Here is a 20402-nt window from a genome sequence, read left to right on the forward strand (position 1 = left end):
ATGGGTCACCTTGTATAGGGTTGACTCGATTTATAACCTTTATATAAGCATTGCTAAAAGAGACCAGGCCAGACATAGAGGCACTGCAGGATTTATTGCCCCTAGCCGCGCTGCAGGGATATAACCTTCACACGTGGCTTAACATATATAGTTGTGACCCGATTTACTACCATTATATAAGCGTTGCTAAAACAGGTGAGCCAAGACGGTTGCCAAAAGTGACCAGGCCAGACGGTGAGGCAGTGCGGGATTTATTGCCCCTAGCCGTGCTGCAGGTATATAACCTTCACACATGGCTCACCGTGTATACGTGTGACTTGATTTACAACCTTTCTATAAGCGTTGCCAAAAGTGACCAGACCAGACGGTGAGGCAGTGCGGGATTTATTGCCCCGAGCCGCGCTGTAGGGATATAAACTTCACACGTGGCTCAACATGTATAGTTGTGACCCGATTTACAACGTTGATATAAGCGTTTCTAAAAGATACCAGGCTTGACGGTGAGGCAGTGCGGGATTTATTGCCCCTAGCCGCGCTGTAGGGATATAAACTTCACACGTGGCTCAACATGTATAGTTGTGACCCGATTTACACCGTTGATATAAGCGTTTCTAAAAGATACCAGGCTTGACGGTGAGGCAGTGCGGGATTTATTGCCCCGAGCCCCGCTGCAGTGATATAACCTTTACACAAGGCTCACTATGTATAGGTGTGACCCGATTTACAACGTTGATATAGGCGTTGCTAAAAGAGACCTGTCCATACGGTGAGGAAGTGCGGGATTTGTTGCCCCGAGCCCCGCTGCAGTGATATAACCTTCACACATGGCTTACCAAGTAGACCTTTGATATGATATACAACGTTCATTTGAGCGTTGCTACGTGAGGTAGTTTGACAGTGCACGATTTATTGCCTGAGCCTTGCTGTAAATATATAACCTCCAGATATGGTCAAGCACGTATACATGTTACTTTATTTACAACCTTTATTTAAGTTTTGCAAGGCGATCTGGTGAAAGTGCATGATTTATTGCCTAAGCCGCGCTGTAAATATATAACCTCCACACGTGGTCAAGCACATATACATGTTACTTTATTTACAAGCTTTATTTAATTGTTGCTAGGCGAACTGCTGAAAGTGCATGTTTTATTACCTATGCCGCGCTGTAAATATATAACCACCACACGTAGTCAAGCACGTATACATGTTACTTTATTTACAACCTTTATTTAAGTGTTACTAGGCGAACTGGTGAAAGTGCACGATTTATTACCTAAGCCGCGCTGTAAATATATAACCTCCACACGTTGTCAAGCACATATACATGTTACTTTATTTACAACCTTTATTTAAGTGTTGCTAGGCGAACTGGTGAAAGTGCATGATTTATTGCCTAAGCCGCGCTGTAAATATATAACCTCCACACGTGGTCAAGCACATATACATGATACTTTATTTACAACCTTTATTTAAATGTTGCTAGGCGAACTGGTGAAAGTGCACGATTTATTGCCACAAGACGCGCTTGGTCACTATGTATAGGGGTGACCTGATTACTACCTTTATTTGAGCGTTGCTAGGCGAGGTGATGCGTTGTGGCATTGCTTGATTTGTTGGCCCAAACCACGCTGTAGTGATATAGCCTCCACACATGGTTCACTATATATAGGGGTGACCTGATTACTACTTTTATTTGAGCGTTGCTAGGCGAGGTGATGCGTTGTGGCATTGCTTGATTTGTTGGCCCAAACCACGCTGTAGTGATATAGCCTCCACACATGGTTCACTATATATAGGGGTGACCTGATTACTACTTTCATTTGAGCGTTGCTAGGCGAGGTGATGCGTTGTGGCATTGCTTGATTTGTTGGCCCAAACCACGCTGTAGTGATATAGCCTCCACACATGGTTCACTATATATAGGGGTGACCTGATTACTACTTTCATTTGAGCGTTGCTATGCGAGGTGATGCGGTGTGGCAGTGCTCAATTTGTTGGCCCAAACCGCGCTGTAGTGATATAGCCTCCACATATTGCTCACTATGTATAGGGCTGACTTAATTTATAACTTTTATTTGAGCGTTCCTTACATAATGTACGCTATTAAATACGAAATGCACGACATGTACTAATTGACATCGTCATTTTCATATATGGAAAGAGGGCGTTAGAAAGAAAAATTTAGCTTTTCAATGTAAGAATTTATATAATTTAACTTCTCAAAATGTATCACGTTTTAAAATATTTTGAAAGTAAAAATATTGTAAAACACACTCCTCTCAGAATAACCGAAGCTACGATGGAAAATAGCACAGGCATAATTAAGTGTAGTTTTAATTAAAAATAGGTTTAATATTGCGAAATGTTTTATAATTTATAATTGTGGTTCTGTCATTACAAAAGTAGTTTTAAAATAATTATTATGCTCCTTGCAGAAACTGTTACTCAGCCAGTAGCCACACCTATGAAATAATAAATATATTCTATATTGTCATGGAAAATATTTAGTAATATAAGTAACTAATTATATTACTAAATAATATCTTAGTTGGATACGTTAAAAATCTAGTATTAAAGTACTATTACATCTTCTATTTATTAAACTAATTTATTTTTTCGGGTATTTATATCAAAGCGAGATCTTTATACACCTAAAGGCTGTATATTTTATTCAATCGTTAGTTATTTCAATGAGACTTTTTCGGCTATCTTCCTTCTATAGTTATAAAATGGTACGTTGATAATATTATTTTTATATAAGATGTGTTATTTGTAGAGGCTCAAATGTCAAGGGCAATCCTATCTTCTGGTTAGGAAATATTTAGCTTGAAATGTATGCTCCAATTAATTATAATAATACTAAAAATAGTACACCCTCAAAAATTACTAATACTTTCAATTACCACGTACAAACTTACATCAAGAAATTTTTTGGTTTTGTTAGTTTCATACAATTAGTTATAATTTTAAAAGTAACGAACTCTTAGTATTTAGCTATTTTAAAACTGTTATACAGTATTGATATATGTTTTAGAATTAACACAATAGCGTAAAACTCCTCAAATGTTTCCCTTCAGGTACAGTAAGTATATACAGTATGGAAACGTTTCAAAATGTTCCAATAACATTTACGTTGAATAGCTTATCAAATATATAGAAACTGCTCTAACCTAACTTTTATAAAACTGAAGTGACTTCGTATTGGAGAACCAAACGAGACGGACGATTACTGAACATTCTTATGACAAATCCCCGTGCTAAACGTAAACTATTGACTTATGATCCAGAAGTTGGGCGCTATGTCGATCTTCAGGAGAATTTTATTAACTAAGCTGGTGAGGGTGAGGGTGTCCATACAGAATGTACCGCATTTTATGAATGTCCATTACCATATCTACAAAAGGATTATTGGAATTCAGGCAGTGCGGTTATATGTTTCTGAAATAAAACCCTGTTTGGTCATAAATAAACTTGTATTGTAAAATTGAATTATAGCATAATGGAGAAAAGTTAGTAAGGATTCAGTTGCAGATTGAACATGAAATTTCCTGCACATCCCAATATTGGACACTTTTAAACAAGAATCTATGTAAATATTAAATGTGTATTGAATCCATTTTTTATTACGATCAAAATATATAAAACAAATTGTTTTAATAATTTTATTAGCTCATCTACCTCTCTGTATAGTGGGTTGCAACAGTACCAACATCAAGAAGTATAGTATTTTAACGGGTGACAAAAGCTTTCCATTGAAACAACATCAAGATTCATAAACGGGTATAGTAATAATATAGATAGCGTACACACTACCATGGAGTTTAATTATTTCCTGTCCTAAATTCCTAGCTAGGTATATTTTAAAATTTTAAGGCATAGTCTTACCTTTCTGTACCTATGTTTTCCATGGCCTTTAGAGAAGGAAAATGTAGCATTCAAGAAGGATGGACATAGCAGAGAAAATGAACTATAGGAATTCAGGTGTAGCTAAATTCTTATGCACTACTCAAAATAATGTCCCCAATTCCTATATTGTGTATGTGAGAACAACTTACCTAATCTAAACTAGCCACTTACCTCAGTTGTCCACTTATTCTACCAAAGTTCATATGGCTGCTTTTGGAATAACTATATAAACGTTATTACATCAAGTAAGCACCAATCACAAAAACCGGGTTGACTGCTATACGGATATCGAAACATAAAAACTATAAAACATGCCACTGTTTATTCTTTAGTTGGCTTAAGCGAAGTAATGACAACCGTTCATTGGTGGAGATACTCAATACAATCTAATCGGTTAAAATAAAGGGAGGTTGATCACTAATAACATGAATATACTAATACCATTTTGCATTCATATAGCATGTTCCCAACTTCAATTTCTTCTAACTGTATCGATATAGTACATGGTCTGGTCATATCGTTTACTAAATCAGAAATACTTGATACTACTTGATAGTAAATTTTGCCGGAGTAGATTGTTCCATTTACAATGTAGTAACGTGTAATCTTCTCCTGATGCATTAATTCGCAACAGTCATTTTTGTCATGTCAACTTATACGCGGTTATGAAGTATTGATTTTTGTCAAAGGGGTAAGTTTACTCTTATTTGTATAACCACTCCTTATAAAAAAGATAATTAAACAGAGGGACGATTTAAACAATTGTGAATGTTTAATGTTAAACATTAGGTTAGGTTGGTTAAATGTTTAATATTTTAAAAATTACTTTATTTACCTCTTTTATTCACCTTTTTACTAAACTTATAAAAGTGGAATTTATAAAAATATGAAATTTAATATTTGGCACACTTTTGGGAAATAGAGTGAAAGATCAGGTTACAATGAACTTACTCGTATTACAAGAGCTGAATAATTTTATTTCATTTTCAATTCTGTAGGAATACTTTGATGTAAATCATGACATTAGCTTTATTGACCTGCTTGAGTTTAGTCACAAGTGCATTACTAGCGCGCTGGTTTACGTTCATAAAGCCCGATACACGTTCTAGATGTGCTTGGAGGAGGAAGGTCTGTGGTGTGAGCACCATAACTCCGTACTCAGTCATTCGGCTTCTTGTACATTAAGAATGTGAGCTTTTAATACTTGGAGATTAAGTCTCCTATTGGTTAGCCACAATAGTACTTGGTGAATTCCTTGTCAAGTTGCTTTAGCTTTTTCCATCCTCGTATTTTATACCGGGAATAATACTATTGATAGAATTTTATAATGTTTACAATAGAACAACTATAAATTTATCACACTCTGATATGGGACAAAAACAGGATACTGACTGCAGTATAAACGCTTTCAAAATATATATATTTTGTCGCACTATAGCCGAACAGTACGGCTGCATGACGTCTATAAGTCGGTGAGCTAAAGAACCCTCCTTACTTCACAAATTAGTTTTTCTCTATGACCAATAGTTCAAGCAATACCGAAGCTGCCAGTGTGCTGGACTGACAGTTCTGTCTATTTCAGGTCAAGTACTTTATAACAGAACTCGCCACTCTGTAGGGCACAGTTTGCAAAGTTTCAATTTCATTTGATATTTTCAGCCACCTAAGCCATGCGATGTGGGGTTTAAAAGTATGGAGTGGGAGGGAAGCGGAGACTGAACATACTTGAGTGGTTTAACACGCTAAGCGGTAAGAGGGGGTGGGGTGGTGGGGGTGGGTGTGCTGAGGAGTTGCAAGATTATAAGTGCTGAGCGGTCGATAACAACGGCTGATCAGAGCACATTGACACACTTAAATAATCTCTCGCCTCATCGCCATTTCCATCCCACTTATCATTGCCGTCATTTAATGAGAAAGTGCTTGATTTCGTATTACTGACTCGAATTTAAACCACATTTCTAATCAAACACACACACACACACACACACACACACACACACACACACATATATATATATATATATATATATATATATATATATATATATATATATATATATATATATATATATATATATATATATTATATAGCTGTTTCCCGCGGCTTCGCACGCATCTCTTAAGCTTTGCCCGTATATTTCTTTGCCTTCAAATAGTGTTTGGCTATTTAATATACGTAACTGTGTCGTAATTGCAGCTTATAATGTGCAGGCGCTTTGATAACTTTTATATCTTGCAGTACAGCCTGGTGGTGAGCTACATCAATGGGCATTGCATATAAACCTTCTACATAGAAAAATACAAATAAATACAAATTTTCATAGTGATCGGTCCAATAGTTTCTGAGTCTATAAAGGACAAACACACAAACATTCATTTTTTATATATTATTATTGATCATTGGTGCAATCTGAATTTAAAATTAGGCAATGACGTCTTCTATGCAACCTGCATTACACTACTGATGAAGCACTTTACAATAAAAATTTTCTAAATTTTAAATGTAAACAATTGTTTCTGCCTCTTTGATGAACTTCAGCTGAAAGTATTAACAAAATTTGTCGTTTCTCTTAAGCTTACTCTATGCTTTAAAACTATAAGTGTAATATATGTTTACAAAGAACAGCTGATTAAAAATTTGAAAAGACGTTAACATATGTTTGCTGCAATGCATTTCTTATGGGTATTTCTGTAACCAGCTGTGCGGAATCCTGAATCGGTGATCCAAGGGATTTGGGCATAGCTTATAAACCTTCTCCGTGGGCAAGAAAATACATATACGTACAAATTTTCATCATGATCGGTCCAATAGTTCACGATTCCATAAAGGACAAACATACAAACATTCATTTATATATATATAGACTAGCGGGCCCGGCGCGCTTTGCTGCGCATTTCAATAATTTTTTGCAAAAGTTGCCCGCGGCTTCGCACGCAATTTCCCGTTGAAAACAGTACACTATATTCACTTATTCTTTTTCTATCACATTCTAAACATTGCTGAGATAATTGATAGTCGTTCCATCGTGAGCCTCTTGGGCGTATTATGAAGGTATGTACCATATTCCTGCCTCTATCTAGCTGTTACCCACGGCTTCGCACGCAAATCTTAAGAACCGAAGTCCTTAAATTACTTAGTAAATTTTTTTTTTTACTATAATAAATTTTAGATTAAATTAGTTATATCTCCGATGCCACGATTGAGCTTGCTTTGTTGTCTAAATCGAGAGAATATGTACACACGGAGTTTTGAGAACCATACTTCTGTCAAAAAAAAACAACTAAGGTTGATTTTATAACATTCTTTATATTTCTAGCCAACGTAAGATAGTAATTATGATATCTGCATTACTCTTCTGATCAAGCATGAGCATGGTTTATATTGAAATAAAATATTGCAGTTAAAGGTGAATTTTTACGTCAAATTTGAATTGTATTATCTGGATAGTAAAGTCTATGTTTAACAGTGATTGCAAAAACAGTTTAAACAAAATTTGTCGTTTCTCTTAAGCTTACTCTATGCTTTAAAACTATAAGTGTAATATATGTTTACAAAGAACAGCTGATTAAAAATTTGAAAAGACGTTAACATATGTTTGCTGCAATGCATTTCTTATGGGTATTTCTGTAACCAGTGGGGCGGAATCCTGAATCGGGAAAGGGAGCATAGCTATAACACCTTCTCCGTGGAAAAATACATATACGTACAAATTGTTCATCATGATCGGTCCAATAGTTCACGATTCCATAAAGGACAAACATACAAACATTCATTTTTATATATATAGATTATTGATCATTGGTGCAATCTGAATTTAAAATTAGGCAATGACGTCTTCTATGCAACCTGCATTTACACTACTGATGAAGCACTTTACAATAAAAATTTTCTAAATTTTAAATGTAAACAATTGTTTCTCCGGCCTCTTTGATGAACTTCAGCTGAAAGTATTAACAGCTGTTAAGTATGAGTTCGCTTTGTATTATGTGTCGTAGCGCAGTCTGTCGGATCCAATATAAAACACTCTAACATCAACAACGATTTATAATTAATACATTTTATTCGTTTATATTCACGACATAAGCGAATAATTCAGATAATAACTATCCTATCTTCCAAGTTAGACTAAATTACGGATACATGTGAAATTTGATTGAAATTGGTTCAGTCGTTTTGGAGTTTATTGGCAACATACATCGTGACTCAAGATTTTTATATATATATATAAGATATAAGATATATATATATATATATATATATATATATATATATATATATATAGGTGTATATACGTAAATATACGTTCAGATCCCTAGTCTATGGAATTTTCTTCCGCTAAAATACTAATCAAGTTGTTATTAAATAAAAAAACCATTATACAACAGTTTAATTTGCACCACTGTTATGATTAGTATTAAACTGATAACTTCTCGATAGTAAAATTTTGTACTTTTACACACTGCAACCTAAACTACAGTATCATACTTTGTATGTACCTCTTTATAATTTAACCTGTAATAAAAGGTAATGTTTGGACCCAGGAGGGCTCCCTTATAGATATGGGCAACCGACCACATACATGGATGTCCAGGAGCAACACTTGGTAAATGTCAATATATTGGGTTAAAACTGAGTTTGGCTACATTTACGATACATTAATACAAACTGTATCATATTATAGCAACTAGTAATTACAACATATTCAGCTGTATTCCTGTATTAAGGTACTTAAAAGGCTTACAGCATGATGCATAGACGTGCGAAATAAGTAGAATAAATAGAATAGAATCAAAATCTAACAATTTAAATCATAATTCAAAAGCCTTACTACTACATTATGAATCTACAGATTCGTTTTACCCCCAAGCCTACGCCTAAATTGGACATTATTATTTCTATTAAATACTTGTGAAGTATAAAGGAATTGTGTCTATGAGCATTCATATTCGAGTAATATATTTTGTTAGATTTCATCAATAACTCTAAAGGTTTTGGTATATTATATGCTATTTAAGTTATTACCTTATTCCTAACTAGCTAGTCACTTTTAGTTAAATTAATAGTTTTCCTTACTTTCCATTCAGAAGCATATCATGTCTAGGACGTTAAATATAAATTCATATTTATGACACTTCTAACAATAAAGATAATATATACTCATTAAATATTACAACAAATATATTTCATGTTCCTGTTTTGCTTAATTACAACCTCTTATTTATTCTTTACATAGTTTAGTTCAACTACTGCTCATCATATTATGAAATAAATACTTTGTTGAGACACTGACTCCGAACCTGTTTACGAATGGTGCTGGTTTCATTGTTCTCTGGACTCGTTACTTGACATGAACCTTTAGTTTGTGAATCGGAAAGCAGAAAAGAGATGAACCCTGATGTCACTGTTTGTCTGACAGGTTGAATAGCGAGCGTAACGCGGGGCGTGGGATACAAGGTGCGTCATTATGAGCGCCACTTTACCATCGACCGGATACGCCATTAGCGCATTCTTTCAGCTCGGAGCTGAGTTATGCGCATTCAACTGGATATTATGCAGGAATAATGGCACCACTGAATTGGTTTCGCGTTAACGGATACACGTCAATTCATATTTTTTGTTTGGGTTCACATCACATCACAGAAATGTATTTATTTACACGATTGAAAATCACATCAATAAACGCTATTGGAAGATGGTTAGATTATGGTTTCCTCCGTTGTATATTATTAACGATTTTTAAATATTTCTTTTCTTTCAGACTAATGGAGCATAATAGAGTAAAATAGTTACTGCGTTTTTTAGTAACAATATGTTTTTTATAGCGGTTTTTATAATCATGTAAAGATAGTCTTCGTTATTTGTATAGAAGTGACTAAGTATAAATACGCTTAATAAATATATATGCAAGCAAAACTATTTATTCAAGTGGTGGAGTAGTTTTATATATTATTTTAAAAATACTTTTTGTGATATTGTAATGTATTAAGTTAGTGTAACTTATTTGCAGTTATACACGGAAGTGAATATAGATTTACGTTAAATTTATCAATTTAAATTACTGCAGAGAAATTTATGTCTATTTCCTATGAGGCATGTTATAATACGTTCAGATATTCTGAGTTACATGTTCCTGTACGAGTGTAAACTGTTTTATCATAATAACATGCTGTCTTTTGTTAAATAATAAAATATTTTAAATGGAAGTGTTAAAATACAACTCGCAAACAGTTTTTGTAATAAAATATTTTTATTTCAGGGACAACATATCCAGAAAATCGTCTTCCATACTTCACACAACAATAACAAGCAAACGTATAATGTAGGTAAGTATTTTTATTAACCTATTTACATTCACCTTACATAATAATAAATATATATAGAACATATGATTACAAATATTTAATTGTTCCAAAACTGATTGCACAAGGTTTACTATAATTTGAATTTTGTAGAATCGCTTATAAATAGTGTATAAAATTATTTATTACCAACACAATTAATCACAAAAAAGCTAAACAGCAAATATATTTTTATGTACAGCTGTAGAAAATCTTTGTTTTATGCTTAAATAAAGTTAAATTTAACAGAACACAATTAAAGAGCTATATGAATGGTTTTCTAAAAAGTAATTATAATGATTAACTTTGCTATAGTATAAGCAGAGCATAAATATTTAAGAAGTTCACGACTTGTTACTTAAATTTAGTAAGTGTGAGCTTAAAACTCTGATTTAAACACTAACCCGTTGGATGTTTAAGTAGTTGTGTGTGATCTGTATAAAAATAATGAATCTTGTTTTTGCATTCTCAAAATAACTCACCTTTTTCTTTGTGTATCTTTGTAATACAATGAAACATGTTATAAAAAATGTTCTTTTAATTTAAGTGAAGTGCTGTTCATTTAAATCTGTTATTGTATTGAAGACTTTTGAGGGTTAATAGAAAGTTTGTAATTGCAACAAGGAATGCTATTTGACCAGCCGTAGGTAAAGATAATCAAGAAAAGCTTACACTAATCACTAAGTCCATTCGTGTTGGTAAGTAGAGAATTCTCTAGTCTGTTGGTTGAGAATCCATAACGTTACGTATATATTTGTAGTTCTGATAGTATTTTCGCTTTAAACCGGTATCAATCTGCAGGTAATGACTTAATCTTCCTTATTTACTTATAAAACACTCCAGCTTGTTCCACACAGCACAGTTTCACGAGGATCTGATGCTAAAGTAGATTCTCTCTGTTCGCTTTCTGGGCCATACGCCTCTAAGCTCCAGAGATGGGTGTTGGTCAAATTCTTTATTAGATAAAATTGGGTCCTTGGTTGTTCTGGGACTTAAATAGACCGTAATGTGTTTTAATCAGAGAAACGAGTGGAATAGAAGGTCATGTACAAAATGTGATTTAACTTATTTATTTGTAAAATATGTATTTAGTTTAATGGAATATTAAACAATGGAAGCTTATGCCTTGTGTCATTTATGATAATTGTTTCTTTGGTTATTTTGATGGTAGCCTATTTTTTAAATTCTCTTTGTAAAGTGCCTCATTTTAAGAATCGAGGTGTGATTGATTAAAGATAGTTTGACATAATATACAATTTATTCATGCTTACCTGAAAAAAGCAAAGATCATATTTACTTGTTGAAATACACGTGGGTGGTTTCCAATAAATATATTGATGGAAATATATATAAATATTAGCATATATATGTAATAGTGAAAAACGTGTCTGTAGAGTAACATCATCAACTACTTAACTATTGTTGATAAAATGTGTGTTTTCCATTGGTTGATCAATGTGTGTTATTTCAGTGTGATATGCAGTATTTACGGTCTGCGGCCCTCCCTACGGGGAGGCCGGTAAAAGTAAGACCTTAAAAGGTCACTATTCTTGTCGGAGACCACTTAGCGGGACATTTACGTTCAAAATTTATCGACGTGTAACGTTGCAAAACCCTTTCCTAATTACTATTACGAAATAACTGTTTTTTGGGCGTTTTTTGTTAGTGCCTTACACACAGGCATGACATAGACAGGCTTGCACGGGGAAGCCAGCAAACATACTGACGGTCTGTCTACGTATTTTTTACTAATTACAAAAATTATCGACGTGTAACGTTGCAAAACCCTTTGCTAATTACTATTTATGAAACAACTGTTGTTTGGCCCCTTGTTTGTTAAAGCCTTACACACAGGCATGACGTATCCAGTCTTGCACGGGGAAGCCAGCAAACATACTGACGGTCTGTCTACGTATTGTTTACTAATTACAAAAATTATCAACGTGTTACGTTGCAAATCCCTTGCTAATTACTATTTATGAAACAACTGTTGTTTGGCCGCTTGTTTGTTAAAGCCTTACACACAGGCATGACATAGACAGGCTTGCACGGGGAAGCCAGCAAACATACTGACGGTCTATCTACGTATTGTTTACTAATTACAAAAATTATCGACGTGTTACGTTGCAAATCCCTTGCTAATTACTATTTATGAAACAACTGTTGTTTGGCCGCTTGTTTGTTAAAGCCTTACACACAGGCATGACATAGACAGGCTTTCACGGGGAAGCCAGCAAACGAAGAGACCATATATTTATATGTACAGGAGTATTTGTTTTGGCAGGCCCACTAGCGTATTGCTTTATGTATCAGAATGGGAGCTTAGTTCGTGCTGGCCCTCTAGCCTACTGCCTTATGTATCAGAACGGGTTGTTTAGTCTTGGCAGGGCCCCTAGTCTACTGCCTAATAAGTCACGACGGAGAGTGTTATTATCAGAAGGCATTCGCTTAGGAGAGTTTTGTTTTGCCAATCTCCCTGGTCTACTGCCAGAGTCAATCGGGATTAATGAAGATATTCGCCCTACACGGTGTTCTTTGCATAAGCGACTTCATTGTTTATGATGATGAAGATGTCTTCAGGCGTCAAACTCTGCCTAGCTGTGAGTGAAACAGTCGGTCCGAAGGATTACTCCGACAAGATATATTTTCTAGCTCTGGCTCTTGTGACCGGTCATTGAGTATGCCTGCATCAAAGGAAACTCACGTCGACGTCCAGTAGCGACGAACCCTCAACAATCGTGAAAGTAAACATGATTCTTGGAATACCCTTTACAAAGGTTGCGCGTCGTGAGGGCGTCTGACAGTAATCAACTGATTCAATATCGCCGTCACGATGACCTTATTGCCGTTAACAAGTCCGTCGGCTTCGTTCAGATTCCTCATGATAAGACACACTGAGCCTACCTTCAGTCGCATGACGTGATTTGGAATATCCTTGCCTAAAGCCCGGTTCAGCAGCTGGTGTTCCAAATGCCGGTCCCATCGCCGATAGCGAGCGGAAGCCAGGACATGCTGTGAGCTTTTGATCCACCAACGATGCCCGAACTGGCAACGGCAAGTGCGACCTACAACAACCAGGCACGTGTGCAAGTATTACACAAATAAGGGCGGTTTTAACATATATCACAGGACCATCGATGAATATAACCCTCCAGGATGGGCGGTCGCCGTGGTTGTCAAGAAGGGAGCAAATGTGAAATAGAACATTTCACTGATTTTTTCCGGGAGTTTGGGTTCTCATTTTCCAGTATCTGTCGAAGTTAACTACGGTTTATTTCAACGAGTGTTTCTTCTTATGTGTGTCTTATGGGTCCTTTCTAAATGATCTTCGCAAAGGATATTACTAAAGATGTCCAATAGAATAGATGCAACAGCACCCATGGAGCAAACGGGCACACAGAAGGAACGGAGCCTTGACGCAACGATGAATTCAGTGGCTTCGTGCATACTAGCACGGTACTTGTCTCCGAGCTTTACAAGGCCGAGTTGTCGACAAACCTCATAACAAGTATTTTATAATTTGTATGCGTGAGCGAGTCAGTTATATACATAGGGATAAAATCGATGAATTCCTGGAGACAATAAAAGTATCGACCATTCATATACAGTTTTGGGCCAATTGAAGTTATACCAGTATCTCTATCAAGTTAGAAATCCCACAGGTAATTCCTTGTGGGTAATATACTCGTCTATTGAGTTCAAAAAAACTTATGTACTTATGTCTAAAATTCTGTAAGGATAGTACGTGTAACTTTATATTATATTTTATGTGTCATTATTGCATATAATGACATACTGATATAAGACCAATCAATATGTCAGTTAAGAGGAACGTTAGTGAAAACCGCAAATTAGATACTAAGCTCTAATGTGTGTAACAAAAAAACTTAATTATTACTGACAAATTATAATGCTTTCAAGGGAATAAAATAATAGTTTTCGTTGGTATTAAATGACTAAGGTATAGAGTGAATATAAATAAAAAATTTCTTGGGATGTATTGGGACGGAAACCCGTAATTGAATGTGAACATAGATAACAAATAAAGTTCAAGTATTTTTATGTGGATATATATCTTGAATTATGTTTAGGTAAAGGTAAAGTACACAATGATTCCTTTATACTCTTCGTTATAAGATTTCTGTTCACGTCTTTTGAAAATAGCTTTTTTATTTTGTTCCAGACTCAAAAGGCGTTCGTTAAGCTTTCAAGACGTGCTTAGAAACCTTCAAAACCCTCACCACTGAGTCATCCCACCTGCATCATCAATGGAGACAACTTTCTTTAGTTTAGTTTGAAATATCAGTAAAGAATCAGAAGGATTGCGGTCGGGTAAAGAGGTTTAGACAAACTTCTTCCTTCACGATACAGGAGAGAAGAAACATTAAATAAAAACATTTTTAGGAGAGACATTGTAAAATAACTGTTAATGATTGTTGAGCCTCTGTAAAACTCGTCATTATTATGTTTCCTGGTGTATATTTTTAACATTATATTTATACTTAAGGTGGATAAACAGTTTTGTTTCATAAATATAATGTGATCTTGTACAACAATGATTGTGTGGATTGTGCTTGTCTCTTTAGTGGGAGCCGCGATCGCCTGCCCAACATCTTGCTTGTGTAAGTGGAAGGGAGGGAAACAAACTATCGAGTGTATAAACAAAAATTTAATCACGATACCGGATGGCATGGATCAAGGGACTCAAGTACTGGACTTCTCCGGGAACAATCTCAAGCTCTTGCCTAGAGAGAGATTCCAGCGCATGGGGTTAACCAACCTGCAGAAAATTTTCTTGGCCAGATGTCGAATAAGCCAGATTGATGATCGTGCTTTTCGAGGATTGACCAACTTAGTAGAGCTTGATTTGTCGTACAATTATATAACATCAGTGCCTACAGAAACATTCTTGGACTACTCAGCGCTAATGAGGTTGACTTTGAACAATAATCCGATCAGATACTTAAAGTCGTCCTCGTTTCAACCATTAAAGTTTCTTTTGTCCCTTGAAATGACAGACTGCCAAATGGAAGTAATCGAAGACGATGCATTCAATGGTCTTGAGAGCTTAGAGTGGCTTAAATTGGATAAAAATCGACTTTTAAATATAAAAGGATCCAATATCCTCCCGGATAAACTGAATGGAATAGCATTGCACAGTAATCCGTGGCAATGCGACTGTAGACTGGTGGATTTCAGGGATTGGATGGTAAAGTATAAGATACCACAGACTGTAGAACCGAAATGTAACTCTCCAGTGCGGTTAAGAGGGAGGCTGATAAACAGTTTGGAACCGAATGAATTAGCTTGTCTTCCTGACGTAACACCAACTACCCTGTATCTGGAGATTGCTGAGGGTAAGAACGTGTCGCTCTTATGTCGTGTGTCCGCAATACCAGAAGCCAAAGTTTCATGGTGGTTTCAGGGAACAATACTACAGAACGATTCCATGGTTGCACCAGGCCTACATTTGTACTACTTTGTGGAAGAGGGTGGGCTGGAAAAGAAAAGTGAACTTTTTATTTTCAATACGAATATTGATGACAATGGCACATTCGTATGTATTGCTGAGAATCCTGCTGGAAAGTCTCAGTCAAACTTCACAATAAGGATCGTTCTAAAAGAGGAACCTCTGGTCGGTCTAGCCGTTTTTCCATATGAGTATGTCATTCTCATATCAGGTGTTGTGTCTGTTTTAGCAATTTTCTTGATACTGATAATTACAGTCTGCTTTATGCGGTGTAGAAAACAAAGAAGGAAGAGAAAGAAGAAAGACAGAAGCAAAGTTGCTGCTTTACATAATCAGCAAAATTCATCTAAAGCTCCAGGCGTACGTGATGCAGCAGAAAAGTTGACTAGAATTAACTCTAGTCTGAACCCTCTTGGAAACTCAAAGATCAACGGTTCAATAATACTGACCGATGGCCAACCACATGATATGATGTTGTATGCTACAGAGGCAGGGGTGCTCGTTATGCCAAACCACTTAGATAATCTTCATAACTTTGGTGCTCAAAACACATTGAAGTCCTATCAAGTGGATCAAAATCCAGACCTATTAAATGACACAGAAAACGGCAAAGACAAACGAATAAAAGGAAATGACATGTTAAACGGCGCGGAGTTAGACCTTGCCAATGCTGATTCTACTGACTATGTAAAAAAGTCAGAAATACCCAAAAATCCACAGTGGCGAGACGCTAATCAACGTTTGCCTAATGTTACATCTTTATCTAGAGGACTATCTGGGAGTAGAGAAGTGTGTCCTAATATTCAACAAGATGTCCACCTTTCCCCGAGGAAGTTCATAGGAAATGATGGCTACCCTTTAGATTATGGATTGCCTAAAATTTCTGGACATTTCGCTGTTCCAGCGATGCCTCCAGCAGCTTTCTACAGGACACTGCCACACAAATCGAGACAAAACGCAGCGAATCCTTCCAGTAGGTTCTCGAGAGAGGCGGAATTTCTGTCAAAATCCGTTCAGCCTCCATCTTATGAGCACTACAGTTCAGCGGATGTGCGTTACACCGTGGAGGGATACCCTTGTGGTCCTCCCACTTACTCGTCAGACACTCAAACAAATTTCACAGAGCCCTTCCTACTGCCTTCGCCTCCCGCGGCCTACAAGAGCGATCCGGTCTCTACGCCCCGAGACGCTGCAGCCCAGTGGCCCGAGACGTCGCCCGACTCTGTGAAACCCGTCACCCAGTGCAGTGTGGCAGCTCAGACCTCGGAGCCCACCGAGGAGAAGGCCTCTCAGTCTCACCCCCTACCTCACCACCTGCCGCCTCCGGTCCTCACTGAGAGTCCTGACGAGGGGTACGGGGGTGACGGTCTAGACACTTCGGACATGTGACGCTCCCATCACTAACCCTCTGTTCAGAAGGAAGTTAAACGAGCAATATTTTTTTAAAACGACTGACATTTTTACGGTGATGGAGTGCTCAAACCTGGACTGTACTTATGTAGGCATATGTACATACTGATTTGTGTAGAGTAATTTTATTTTTACTTTTTGTATTGTTTACTGAAAAAATTTCATAATGTAATATTGTATAATAGCGAGTGAATGGATTCTTTCATCTACATTTATGTTACTCTGAAGGTTGATGTCGATATAAAATAATCCACCAAACCAAGGCTCGATACAAAAAGGCCAATTTAATATAGTAAAACGTAATGCATTTATTGTAATTTGAGTATGCTATATCGTTTTCTTTAGTTAAATTACAATTACTATGTAAATATAACATTACGTTTAAATTAGCATGAAAAATTTTGATAAATTGTTTTGTTTCTTACCAAACGCTTAAACAGATGACTAAAAATGTATAGTAAGAAAGTTACAGAACAGTATAAATAAATAAAACCTAGCAATATTCCAATGAAATCAAGTATACAGTATTATGAACGTATACATTGTTTCAATTACAGAACAAATTTAAACTAGAAAAACTAATATTTTACCTCACCGAGTCATATCGTAAAATCAGTCAAAATAACAAAAATATTTTAAAGTTATATACATTTTCATATTACGTAGTTTTTTTAATAAACACAATGTATTATGAATTTAATAAATAATAAAAAATGTATGGTTACTTATACAATATTACTATAAGCAACGTACAATAATGTTTCTTTCTCAAATTTAAACCCAAATTGTAAAGAAAGCAGATAATTTTCATTGAACCTAGGGTAACTTATAAATATGTTTTAAAATGTGTTTAAAAACTTACAAAATAATTTGAATAAAATAAATAGAATAAGACCGACACATCGCTCCCAAACCATGTTTAGAATCCGACCATCATATAAAATTACAATTGTATTACTTGACGCGGAAAACAAAATATGCTGTAAGGGCTTTTTTATCTGCGTTTTTATAAATTTAGTATTGTTAATATCTTCTTTAAATCATTTACTTTGTGAGTTTTAGTATTGAAAGTGGCCTAAAAGAACGTTACACGCAGTAAGCTTCGCTCTAACAGTTTGTTACATTGCGCGCAAGATTGTAACTTAACACTGTGATAATTATGTGAGAATTGATTTAATTTTTATCACAAAGTACAATTCACAAATAATTTCATCGCTGTAAGTTTATAAGATATTTTATTACCGTGTGAATAGTTATAATTTTTTAATTTAAATGAATGTTAGAGTGAATTTGTTAGTTTTGAAAGGAAATAATTATTACTTATGATACTGTCGGTTGTGTTCTTTTGTTATTTAGTGTGTTTTGTACAAATATGTGCGTTGTGTTGTACAAGTCTTATAGATATTTTATATCATGGTACTCATTAAAGTGAGTTTTGACACTTTCCAATTAAATGTACAGGTTAGATATAATATGCAAATATAACATCAAAGATTTTTACTGTAAGTATAATATTTATACCCTTTTATTAGTTGTTTATACATTGAGGTTTTATAAAACTTTTTTGTTATTTACTTTTAGTAATTATAGTACAAGAGAATATTATCCTAATATATACATAAAAATAGATAATATATTCTTTAATATTAGTTGTCTTTATTTACATAGTTATTTAATAACGATGAAATTGTCATTAAATATTTAGATAAAAAACTTGTGCAATTTAATAAACAAACAAAAACTATCTTTTTTCACAAGACATAAGCTTAACTATTGGAAAATATGAAAAATAATGAAACAGTATTACGTGTAAAGATATAAAAAATAGAGCAAGAAATTTTAATAAGAAAATAATAGGTATGAAGCTTTAAGATTATTAGTTTTTCTTAGCGACACAACTATTCATTGAGGTTTATAAAAATAATCTGCATACATTCTCTGAAATAGACCTGTTAGTTCTACAAGGCAGTAAACATATGAAAGAATAGTAACACGAAATAAAACACTCTTGAAGAATAACTTTTCGCATCTAAGATTGAAATAACAGTTAAAATTTCTTAAAAGAAAATGGTTACAATGAGTAAAATATAGTATACACAAAGATTATGATTAGGCTAAATTTAATATAATTAGAAATGAAATAAGGATAAAACCCTTTATTATTACTATCTAAATAATTGGTATAAAATATAGTTTAGATCAATTGTATAAAATTTAGGCTGGTTTTTGTACCACCTAATACGTGTTTGTGTTGAATAAGTATTAAAAACCTTATTAATATTTGGTTAACCTGTTAAATTAAACTTCAATTGTATTGTATTCCATATTTATTTTGAGAATTAATATTACATAATGTTATCAGGGTATAATGAGTTAATATTACTACAAATTTACATTTTATTCAGTACGAACTGATAAATATACAGTATAAGGTAAAATAAAAGAAAGAATAACTTTGTAGGTAGAGGTGTATTGCACATTTATTGTACATAGCAACCGTTACAATGTTGATTATATTTGGTAAAATAAACACTGTATAAACCACTGTTGGTTTATTTCAATGCCTAAATGACATAATGGACTGAAGTTTGGCGGAGCCGATAGTTGTAAGAGCTAAGAAATTGGACTTTTTAACTTAGTTAGAGACAGCACATTTTCAAATCCTCAATGTGACCGTAGCACATTTTTACCGTATCATTGACCTTGTACTGTATCGACTCTCTTCCATATTATTTTTGTATGAGATCCTTACATAGCAAAGTTGGTGTGACTGTGGATGGATGGAAAGGTGATATTGGACTTTTGATCTTAGTTAGAGACAGCACATTTTCAAATCCTCAATGTGACCGTAGCACATTTTTACCGTATCATTGACCTTGTACTGTATCGACTCTCTTCCATATTATTTTTGTATGAGATCCTTACATAGCCAAGTTGGTGTGACTGTGGATGGATGGAAAGGTGATATTGGACTTTTGATCTTAGTTAGAGACAGCACATTTTCAAATCCTCAATGTGACCGTAGCACATTTTTACCGTATCATTGACCTTGTACTGTATCGACTCTCTTCCATATTATTTTTGTATGAGATCCTTACATAGCAAAGTTGGTGTGACTGTGGATGGATGGAAAGGTGATATTGGACTTTTGATCTTAGTTAGAGACAGCACATTTTCAAATCCTCAATGTGACCGTAGCACATTTTTACCGTATCATTGACCTTGTACTGTATCGACTCTCTTCCATATTATTTTTGTATGAGATCCTTACATAGCC

The 20402-nt window shown here is 34.9% G+C and overlaps 1 protein-coding gene across 2 annotated transcripts in view; it reads left to right on the forward strand.

Moving 5' to 3' along the window:
• LOC124356532 (leucine-rich repeat-containing protein 24) overlaps positions 1–19669 on the forward strand; it is a 341675-nt gene extending 322006 nt beyond the window's left edge. Inside the window, exons 3-4 of one of the 2 annotated variants that reach the window (XM_046807586.1) lie at positions 10164–10230; positions 14429–19669. In XM_046807586.1, coding sequence (XP_046663542.1) covers positions 14801–17104 — 2304 coding nt within the window. In that variant the 5' untranslated portion in view covers positions 10164–10230; positions 14429–14800 and the 3' untranslated portion in view covers positions 17105–19669. The remainder of the gene's footprint in view (positions 1–10163; positions 10231–14428) is intronic. The other variant, XM_046807587.1, reaches the window with a different exon arrangement.
• Positions 19670–20402: the final 733 nt, after the last annotated feature.

The sequence above is a fragment of the Homalodisca vitripennis genome, chromosome 3 (genome assembly GCF_021130785.1).
Source record: "Homalodisca vitripennis isolate AUS2020 chromosome 3, UT_GWSS_2.1, whole genome shotgun sequence".
NCBI classification, from domain to species: Eukaryota; Metazoa; Arthropoda; class Insecta; order Hemiptera; family Cicadellidae; genus Homalodisca; species Homalodisca vitripennis.